Source organism: Sphaeramia orbicularis, unplaced genomic scaffold (genome assembly GCF_902148855.1).
Source record: "Sphaeramia orbicularis unplaced genomic scaffold, fSphaOr1.1, whole genome shotgun sequence".
NCBI lineage: Eukaryota > Metazoa > Chordata > Actinopteri > Kurtiformes > Apogonidae > Sphaeramia > Sphaeramia orbicularis.
This window is the reverse complement of record NW_021941503.1, coordinates 1-11,351: the sequence shown is the minus strand read 5'-3', so window position 1 is coordinate 11,351 and position 11,351 is coordinate 1. Positions and strand designations below refer to the sequence as shown.

The 11,351-nt window shown below is 39.5% G+C and overlaps 1 protein-coding gene across 1 annotated transcript; it reads left to right on the top strand.

The window, feature by feature from the left end:
• Positions 1-805: 805 nt before the first annotated feature.
• On the top strand, positions 806-9,180 carry LOC115415979 (sodium channel protein type 5 subunit alpha-like; the record flags this gene model as incomplete). The annotated part of the gene is made up of 4 exons (XM_030129658.1): positions 806-983; positions 1,852-2,112; positions 3,377-3,502; positions 9,060-9,180. Coding segments are annotated over exons 1-4 (526 nt in total), but the record flags the coding sequence as incomplete, so codon positions are not given.
• Positions 9,181-11,351: the final 2,171 nt, after the last annotated feature.

Below are 11,351 nucleotides of genomic sequence, written 5' to 3'. Positions count from 1 at the left end.
TCACACACGACTAATGTAAACAAACTAAAATGAAATAAGGAAATTACCATGACGTAGTAGGGCCACCTAATAAAATAAAAACACTTGTCACTACAAGAATAAAGTTGTAAAATACCGAGATAAAAACTGTCATTTTATGAGAATAAGGTCGAATAAAAAAAGTCGTCATTTTACAAGATAAAGTCGTAATGTTTTGAGAATTAATCATAGTTTTAAAAAAAAATCATAATTACAAGAATAGTGTCATACTCTAATGAGATTTAAGTCATAATATTTTGAGAATAAAGCCATAATATTACGAGAATAAAGTCGTAGTTAGTAAAATACAGAAAAAAATGAACAAAAGTGAACATTAACTGAATATAGTAATGAAAAAATGAACATAATCAAACATGAATTGAATATAAAATGAAAAAAATGAACAAAACTAAACAAAACAATTTATAGAATAATGAAAAAAATTAACAAAACCAAACAATAATTGAATAAAATAATGAACAAAACAACGAGTTGAAGACAATAACAGGAAGTTTAATTCTACGTCACAACATTCACGTCACATTCTTCATTTGTCGTATTTTGAAGCGCATGTGAACGCATCAGATCAGATTATTACCTGACTTTTATGCTCGTGTAAACGGGGTCAGTGTAAAATTAGAAAATGATGTCAAACAGTAAAGTTTTTAATGTGATAAATTAAGCAGATTATCAATGTTACATAAACATGTTAATTATTTAATCATGTGATTTCATTCGCTGAACGTCTTTTACGAAGTCTCATAAACCGACTTCTCACCTCCAGGTCGCCGCCCAGAAAGTTCTCGACTCCGACTCGATAATGTCGCCTGACCTCTCGCCCTTGGCCCGCCGCCGGACAGCGTGGAGGAGCGGAGGCGGAGCCAAGCACTGGTGGGCGTGGCCGACGTGAGTCGAACCTGTCGGAGGAAAAGCTGCTGCAGGTGGACATGACGGACGGCGGGAAGGTGAGGAACGGCCCAACCGGATCAGCTGTAGTCTGAAACCAGGCTTCCTGGTGGTTTACGGTGGTTCGGGTAGTTTTCACAGTTTTTTTTTTTTTTTTTAACAACTTCCGTCCTGTCGTACAAACTGACGACACACTTTCAGGAATATAACAGTACAGTGTTTTTAAAAATACACACTCGTAACTTTTCACCAGCAAAACCCAACAGTTGATTTTATGTAGAAGGAACGATACATTTTACCGAAAAGTTGTATTTTCTTTGTTTTTAATTTAATAAGCACATGATCAGTGAATTAAATCTAAGAAAATACACGATTGACTGAAAAATGTCAGAGAAAATCTTCGAATAAACGGAACTTCATTTGGACGTCCCCACTAAAAAGACGTTCTTCATCATGGACTGAAACGTCTGCACCAGGGTTTATCGAACGTCCTATTTCTGTAGTGCATGTGAACGCATCAGCTCTGATGACTACAGTTCTTTAATTAATGTAATTATCAGATTCCTAACAGTTATTGGGTTTTTAAACTCGTTTAAACAAACTCAGTTTATGTGAGGAGGAGGAAAAGATTCAGAAATACAAGACAGGCTTCAGCTGCATTCAAACACCTACTCCTCCTCCTTCTACTCCATCTTCTTCCTCCTCCTCTACCTGTACCTCCTCTTCCTCCTCCTCTTCTTCCTCTTCTTCTTCCTCCTCCTCTTCCTCCTCCTCCTCTTCTTCCTCTTCCTCTACTTCTCCTCTACTCCTCCTCCTCTTCTCCTCTTCCTCCTCTACCTCTGCCTGTACCTCCTCTTCCTCCTTCTCCTCTTCCTCCTCCTCTTCTTCCTCCTCCTCTTCCTCCTCTTCATCCTCCTCCTCCTCCAGGCCCTCCACCCCCTCCTCCTCCCGCTCCTTCTCCTCCAGGACTCGTCGAGCAGCCAGGTCTCCTCCATCTTCAACTTCCGTCTTCGTAGTCGTGGTTCGGAGGGGGAGATGGCGGACGACGAGTACAAGCGTCCCCGGGGACGTGGTGGAGGGGGGTGGGAGGTCGAAACCTACAGCGGGGGCACCTTCAGCGGCATCCTCCCCCCGCCGTGGCCCAAACGCCGGCCCAGCACCTACAGCACGGCCAGCCGGAGCTCCCAGGTGAAGGCCGTTACCATGGAAACTTCAACCAGTAGTCATCCACTTAAAGTAATCAGCAATAGGTGGATTAATAAAGTGAATAGTTGGAGTTTTGTTTGCATCTTCTGTGACTTTAAACTTAGTAGCTTCAGGTTTTGGACTAAACAGGACATTTGTGGAACATTTGGAAACACTTACAGAACCAAAACCAAACCTTCTAATGATGTAAAATATTTAGTACCTGTTGATCCACTGTGTGAATACTCATATATACTAATTAAATAAAATTAAGTAAAAAAAAAAAAAAAGAAATAATTATATAATTATGTAAGGGAATGAACACAAATTAATAATAAAAAACTAATATGAATAATATAAGCTACAAACTGAAGAAGAAAAATAATAAAATAGAAAAAAAGAACAAAAATAGATAAAGTAATGAATAAAATAAACAAGATAAATAAAATAATCAACAAAATGAACAGTCCTCTGCAATACTGATTCACCCGTAAAACCTGTGGATGTTGATCAATGACAGTGGATGGACACACTTATTTTTAAATAATAAAACAAAAATGAATAATAAAAAAAGGTAAAACAATAACCAACGGAAAAAATTGGCAACAACATCAACAAAAGTTAAAAAAAAAAATCAAAATGATCAAAATGAATAATAAATCAACAAACAAATAATAAACAACATGAACAATATAAGCCATATGTATATATTTTTTAATTTATTTATTTTGATAAAGTGAAGACAGTAATAGTTGTCATAACAATATTATACAAGCAATATAAGCATGATGCAGTTGTTAAAGGGTTAATTCATTAAACTACCCTCTTACGTTGATGATACTGTCATTTACATTACAACATTTTACAGTATTTACTCTAACAGTACCAGATGTTTATTTTTAATTAATTGGTTTAAATCTGTAGAAATAGTCAGAATGAAAGTCAAACCTTATTTTGTTGGGTTTCCATCTGTGACGCTTCAACAAATCCAAATTTTCCTGAACTTTTTCAAATTAAAAGTTCTTTATCTTTTCCGTCAATAGAACCATTACTTTCTATAGTGTCGGAAAGCTCAGGACGCCGTTTGAATGTTATGGATAACGTAAATGTTAATTTGAATGACGTGAAGTACAAAATGTAGCAGTGATTAAAGGGTTAAAAGGCGTTCCCATCTGAAACGGTTCTGAATTCATGCCCAACACAAACACCTCTACACACCAGCCTGTTTCCTGTGGTGCTCATCCCTTCTGTCTCCGTGTGATTCCAGGTATTTTATCCGACCCTAAACGTCAACGGGAAGCTGTTTGTTGCCATGGACCAGAACGGGGTTTCCTCGTCGCCGCTGCAGGGGCAGCTGCCGGCGTGCACCATGGAGAAGGTCAAGGAGGAGAGTGTGAGTGTGAACGCCAGTGTGTGTCAGTGGAAACAATGGTGAAGCCCACGCTCACACATGTGAATTCTGAATCAGCGCTGGACATAACTGCACTGTGACATCATGGACTAAACACACACACGTTCAGATAACACAGCCGCCGTATCATCATCCATCCACACCCACGGCATCATGGGTAGAATCCACACATACCAGCACTGACGCGTCATTAACACACTGTAAAAACCAGCAGTGGGGTGAACTAGGTCAGACACTAAAAGTCATTAAAATCGACAATTTAAAGGTAAACGTAACACTTTCATCATATAATTTTACTATTTACACGAAAACGAAGAGAAAAGTTTGGAGTTGAAAGACAAAAAAATGAATAAATGAAAATATAAAATGTAAAAGAAAAGAAAAGATGTAGAAGATATAAAAATACAAAAAAAATTAAAGACAAAGGAATAAAATAATAAATAAATGATGATTAAAAACAAAAGAAAGTGACATAAACTATGCAACAAGACTCTTTTACACTAAAACAAAGAGAAAAGTTTGGAGTTGAAAGAAAAACCTAATAAATAAAAACATAAAATATAAAAGAAAAAGATGTAAAAACAACAAAAAAGATTCAAAAGACAAAGGAAGGGAATAAATAAACAATGATAAAAAAAAGGCTTACATTGTTCATGTTATTTATTTTTGTTCATTTACTAGATTTTTTTTTTTTTTTTTAATTTAAGTTAAATTTTTGTTTGCAATTTTTTTCTCAACTTTGTCTTTTTCATATACATTTTTTTTTTATTGTTTTAAACCCAGTGTGTCCATCCACTGACAGTGATCCAACTCCATGGGTCTTACTGGGGAAGCAATGTTGTTAGAAGATCAATCAGTCAAATTTTATTTAAATAGCACCAAATCATAACAAAAGTTAGTGAAAGTTAAAATGACGGTGTTTCCATGGTAACTATGGAGCCTCTGAACGTCCAAATGGGTCATATCTGATGACCACAAAGAGATGAAGAACTGTATTTTACACCAATTATTGACATGTATTGATAGAATTAAGTGGATCAATAGGTATGAAACAGTTTAGATCAGTAGACGGTTTATGTCAGGTGGCAGATTTTGGGGTCTTTAAGGGTTAATGAACATCTACATGATCATGAATTAAATGTAGGAAAATACATGATTTAGACTTGAAAAATGCGAACTACATACGATAATATGATAAATCAGTTACAACAGACAGAAAAAATCATTTGGAAGTTGAGTTTAAGTTAATATTTACTTTGTGTGGATGTCGTGTATTTTATTTTCCTGTTGGGAAAAAAAAAACAGTAGAGTCAACGTTAGGGAAGAAAAAGAAATAAACCCAGAGACTTTCATAATATCAGCAGAGTTGAAGAGTGTGTTCAACAGTAGCTGCAGGTGGAGGTTTTCTTCGTCTTCTTCTTCTTCTTGTTATGTAACGGCGGGCAGGTTGTCGGCAGGTGGAGGTGACGAACACCTCCAGGCGTGGAGCTGCTGTGTTCGTCCTCATCACACTCTAACCCACGGCCTGATGGGAAAAAGGAACAACAGTAAACAAGTGTTAAAATAAGAGGTAATCCCTGGTGACAGGACGCCGTCGGCCAATCAGCTGCTACGGCTGTGAAGAGGAAAGTACTGAGGTAGAAGTACAAGTACTGCATCTGTACTGAAGAGGAAGTACAGAAAGTACTGAGGTAGAAGTACAAGTACTGCATCTGTACTGAAGAGAAGTACAGAAAGTACTGAGGTAGAAGTACAAGTACAAGTACTGCATCTGTAACTGAGGAAGAAGTACAGAAAGTACTGAGGTAGAAGTACAAGTACTGCATCTGTACTGAAGACGGAAGTACAGAAAGTACTGAGGTAGAAGTACAAGTACTGCATCTGTACTGAAGACGAAGTACAGAAAGTACTGAGGTAGAAGTACAAGTACTGCATCTGTACTGAAGAGGAAGTACAGAAAGTACTGAGGTAGAAGTACAAGTACTTGCATCTGTACTGAGATGAAGTAACAGAAAGTACTGAGGTAGAGTACAAGTACTGATCTGTACTGAAGAGGAAGGTACAGAAAATACTGAGGTATAAGTACAAGTACTGCATCTGTACTGAAGAGGAAGTACAGAAAGTACTAATACTGAGGTCAAGCCATTTTCATGTTGTCTTGTTATTGCGATATTTTTTTTTACAATCGTGTTTCATCCAGACGTGTTGCATGTTTTTTTTGTTTTTGTTTTTATCTTGTTTAAGCTTTTAAATGTTGTTTTGACTTTGTTGTATTTTTATGTTGTTTTGTCATAGCGTTTATTTATTTATTATTTCATCTTTTGCGAGTTTTTAAATTGTTTATAGTCAGTTGCGGCATTAGCTTATTTTTCCAATTTTATTTTGATATCATGTTGTAATGATCTTTATGTAATTTTCATCTTATTAATTTTTTTTTACTTCATTTTCATCTTTTAAAAAATCTTATATTGTTTTTGTCTAGTTACATCCTCCGTTTTCATATTTTCGTTGTTTTTTTGTGATATTGTCCGATGTTTGTCCAATGTATCGTCTTTTTCTGCGTTTATTGTTTCATCCATTCAAATCAGTCTGGATGATGTCAAATAAAACTCATGGATAATTCACCTCAGATATATTCAAACTTAAAGCCCGTTTGTAAAATGTGACACATGTTAGCGTTAACGTGGAAAATCGGATACACAAGTAATTGTTTTCAGTGTCGGTGCGTTTGTGGCGAACCCGTTAAACTGTTTCTAAAAGTCCGTCGTCTGAGTTTGGCGTTTACCTCTGGGATCAGTTCAGAGCCTGAAGTTTTCACATTCAGATGAACCTGTCGTCCTGATGCTCAGACTGATGAAGAGGAGGAGGAGGAGGAGGGAAACACTCGCTTAGTTGCTGTGGATGCGTCGCCGTGGCAACCCACAGCGGCTAACAAAAGGTGAATGAGCACAGGGCCGGCTGCTGTTAAATAATGAAAGCGTGGTTTCCCTGGTGCTTCCCCTCCAACCGCAGACAGGATGTAGGCGTTGCCGTGGGCGACCGTCAGACTAATGAGTCATGTCTCATTGGAGGAGACGGGGAACCAGAAGTGTTATGTAGCACACCTGGACCAACCAGGCTGGTCCAGGTCCGGTTTAAGGTGGACACCAACGATGAAGATGAGGAAGAAGAGATGGTTCTGCCACTTTTCTTCGTTTTTTTTTCTTCCTTTTCTATTTATCCTTTTCCTTCTTTTTTTCTTCTTTTGTTCTTCTTTTGCTTCTTCTTCCTCCTCCTCCTCCTCTTCTTCTCTTCTTCTTCTTCTTCTTCTTCTCCTTCTTCTCTCCTCCTCCTCTTCTTCTCTTCTCCTTCTTCTTCTTCTCCTTCTCTCCTCCTCCTCTCCTTCTTCCTCTTCCTTCCTCTTCTTCTTCTTCTCCTCTTCTACATATTTTATCATTTTCATATTTAGTTTATCATCGTTTACTTCATTTCCATCCTTTGGCTTTTTTTCCATCTTTTGTTGTTTTTACATCATCGTCTCATGCTTTTTAAGTTTCCTGTTTTTTTTATTAGTTTTCCATCGTTTCTTCTTTCACCTCCAAACTTTTCTAATTGTTTTCGTGTCACAAAGTAGAACTACATTTTGAAATCTTTACATCTACAAAGTATTCATGAAAAAACACGTGAATAACATAAACAACCTGAAATTTATTAAGAAAATAAGTGTGATTTTAACAATATTCTGCCTCCGTTGGATCATTTACACATGTGCGTTACAACTTACAGATCACAGCGAATCTACAAAAACACAAAACATTAATAACTTTAATTTTAATATCTAATATTAGTAAAATTTAGGCCTGTAATGGTACACAATTTTCAGTTCAGTATGTTTTCAGTTTTGAAAACCACTGTTCGTTCTTTTTTTTTTTTTTTTTTTTTTTTTAACGATGCGGTACGGGAAGAAAGAAAACCCTTCAAAATGTGTTTAATGCATTTATTATGAATTTTTGAAAAATTTTCCCCAAATTTTTGGAAATAATAAAATATAGAAAAATAGGAATAATATAATTCTGCTGCTGTAAATCAAATAGAAAATAAAATAAATAAAATGTTACTAAATGTATTTTAAACATTAGTTTTGCACTTTTCCCTGAAAGGTAGTTTGAACAAACAGCAAAAATCTAATCACAGTTCTGTCAGTTCACATTCTGCAGAAAAAGAACAACAACCAAACATCCACATGAGTACAACATTAACAAGAGGACAAACTGGTATTCTGTTGAAACAAACTGAAGAGAAACACTGACAACAAAATTAACCTGATTATTTAGACAGAGAATAAACCTGTTTAGGACACTGTGTGTGTGTGTGTGTGTGTGTGTGTGCGTGCGCATGCGTGCGATTTGTCAAAAACAATGTTTTTTTGGGTTTTTTTTTGGGGGGGTCCACGCTGGCATGAAACGAAAGTGAAACTTTCCATACTTCCAACTCCCGGGATCTATTCCTCTATTATACAGTGTGTGTGTGTGTGTGTGTGTGTGTGTGTGTGTGTGTGTGTGTGTGTGTGTGTGTGTGTGTGTAAGTGTTTGAGAACTACCGTACGTAGGCGGTTGTCTTTCACCTGAACCTGAACTGATCCAAACAGACTGGACTGATGGTGGAGGGTCTCCAGTCTCTTCCTTCCAGGTTCACATCATATTTGTTGTTTTTTTTAACCTTATATCAGCTGCTATTTCGTATTTCAGCTCAATGTGCCATTTCGGTACAGCTGTGGACCGAACCGAACAGCTGCGTACCGAAACGGTTCGCTTCGGTATGTGTACTGTTACAGGCCGAGTAAAATGACACTTTTTTGAGACATTTCAGGTTCATATTTGTTCAGATTATTCACATTTATTGTGAAATTCTATTGTAAATACATTCATATCTTTTCTGACACCGCTTTATCCTCACTAGGGTCATGGGGGTCGCTTGGAGCCTATCCCAGCTACATAGGGGCGAAGGCGGGGGTACACCCTGGACAAGTCACCAGTTTCATTGCAGGGCTGAACATATAGAGACAAACAATCACTCACAACATTCACACCTATGGGCAGTTTAGATTAACCAATCAACCTATCAGTGCATGTGTTCGATTCCAACACCGTCGACTGGTGTTGGAATCGAACCCAGGACCTTCTGTCTGTGAGGCACGAGTGCTAACCACTGCACCACCGTGTCGCCCCCTATTGTAAATAGTGATACTTTAAATATGTTCATAAAGCGGTTTAATTTTTTCACATTAAACCAAGGACAGAGTTTGTATTTGTCGTTATTTCTGGGTTATTTTGACGGTGTTTCCTTCAGATCATGTTGGTCTGAATGTGGAACCTGAACTCAAATGCTTTGAACGTCGTTGTTTGTTGCATTTGTGTATTTCACACATTCATCCCCTGGGCCCGATTGGACCCTTTGACGGTCCGGTTTTGGCCCACGGGCCTTATGTTGGACACCCCAAGGATGACAGAGGTCGCTGTGTGTCCGACTGTGACGTTAAATAAAGTTTGTTTCGCCTCAGGTGCCCACGTCCACCACAGAGCTCAGCACCATGTTGTTACCGCGCCCGTCGTCCACGCAGGACTCAGAGAGAAGGGGGCGGGCTCTGAGCGCCGCCAGCTACCTCACCGACGCCATGGAGGGTGAGCGCGTGTCCTGTGTGGTGTTTTTGTCATGCTGTTGTGTGTTGTTTGTTGTTTTTGCATGTTGCTTGTGTTGTTTTTTGTCATGTTGTTGTGTTTTGTATTGTGTGTTGTTTGTCTTGTGTGTTGTTGTTTGTCGTGTTTTTGTGTGTTGTCTATGTTGTTTGTTGTGTGTTGAGGCCAGGGGTCTGTATCCGTGTTTGGTTTTGTGTGTCTGTGCGTCAGTCATTAAGTCCACATTAGGTCTGTTCCTGTGTGTGATCTGTGTGTTCATGTGTCCAGATCTGTATCCATGTGTGTTGTGTGTCTGTGTGCGTGTCTGTGTGTTGTGTGTCTGTGTGCGTGTCTGTGTGTTGTGTCTGTGTGTTGTGTGTCTGTGTGCGTGGTTGTGTGTCTGTGTGCGTGTCTGTGTGTTGTGTGTCTGTGTGCGTGTCTGTGTGTTGTGTGTCTGTGTGTTGTGTGTCTGTGTGCGTGTCTGTGTGTTGTGTGTCTGTGTGTTGTGTGTCTGTGTGCGTGTCTGTGTGTTGTGTGTCTGTGTGTTGTGTGTCTGTGTGTTGTGTGTCTGTGTGTTGCGTGTCTGTGTGTTGCGTGTCTGTGTGTTGTGTGTCTGTGTGTTGTGTGTCTGTGTGCGTGGTTGTGTGTCTGTGTGCGTGTCTGTGTGTTGTGTGTCTGTGTGCGTGTCTGTGTGTTGTGTGTCTGTGTGTTGTGTGTCTGTGTGCGTGTCTGTGTGTTGTGTGTCTGTGTGTTGTGTGTCTGTGTGCGTGTCTGTGTGTTGTGTGTCTGTGTGCGTGTCTGTGTGTTGTGTGTCTGTGTGTTGTGTGTCTGTGTGTTGTGTGTCTGTGTGCGTGTCTGTGTGTTGTGTGTCTGTGTGTTGCGTGTCTGTGTGTTGTGTGTCTGTGTGTTGTGTGTCTGTGTGTTGTGTGTCTGTGTGTTGTGTGTCTGTGTGCGTGGTTGTGTGTCTGTGTGCGTGTCTGTGTGTTGTGTGTCTGTGTGCGTGTCTGTGTGTTGTGTGTCTGTGTGTTGTGTGTCTGTGTGCGTGTCTGTGTGTTGTGTGTCTGTGTGTTGTGTGTCTGTGTGCGTGTCTGTGTGTTGTGTGTCTGTGTGCGTGTCTGTGTGTTGTGCTGAGTCACGGTGTCTCCCCTCGGCAGCAGCTGCTCTTACACAACAGATCATTAGACAGGAAACTCAAAAACCACCCAGTCCCCCTCCCACTGGACTAACGTGGTCCTCTGGGCCTGGGACTAAGTGTGGGTCTAAATCTAGTTGTGGTTCCTTCCTTCCTGCCTTCCTTCCTTCCTTCCTCCCTTCCTTCTGTCCTTCCCGCCTTTCCTTTCCTTTCCTTTCCTTTCCTCCTTCATCTCTTTATTCCTCCTCCTCCTTCCTTCTTCTTCCTCCCCTCCCTCCCTTCCTTCCTTCTTTCCTTCCCATCTTTCCTTTCCTTACTCCCTCATCTCTTTATTTCCTCCTCCTCTTCCTCTTTTCATTCTTTTTCCTCACCATTATTCCTGTTTATTTAATTTTTCCAACATTTTTCTGTCATTTTTCTCTTCATTTTCACTGATGTGAAAGGCAGATTGACCTCATGAACAGAAACACAAAAAACCCAGAAAATAATCAAAATGTTAAACAAGAAGAAAATAAAACAGGAGCCAGAAATTCAATTCCCACAGACGCGTCATTCAGTCTGTTTTTGTTTTTTTTTCTTTTTTTTTTCTGGCTCTTTCAGTCCATTTCACAGGCTTGAACACGGTCTGCTCCTCCACAGATTCCATGAAGGGTTGAGTTGTCCGTTATCTCCAGTCTGCTGCAGTTTTTACCAAACTCTGCCCACGTCACATATGTTCTGAATTTGGAGGAAGTTCTGGACTTGAGCTGAAATCTCACAGTGGATTTATGAATGGAAAACCCTTCATTCTGTGTGTTTTGTCGGTGGTTGAACCCTTCGGTGTCCCGCCCAGAGGTCCTTCCACCACCACAGGGGGACACACTAAAACAGACTCAGGCTGTTTTTGTCCACATTATCCCTTTTCCAGACCAAGGACACCAAGCACCAGATTATTTTATGTTTTACCAGATTAGCCTGTGGTCTGAGGTGTGTTCAGACTGAATTTGTTCTGATAATCGGCGCCGAAACGTGGAGTTTTGTGTGAAAATCTGGTTTCTGCATCTGC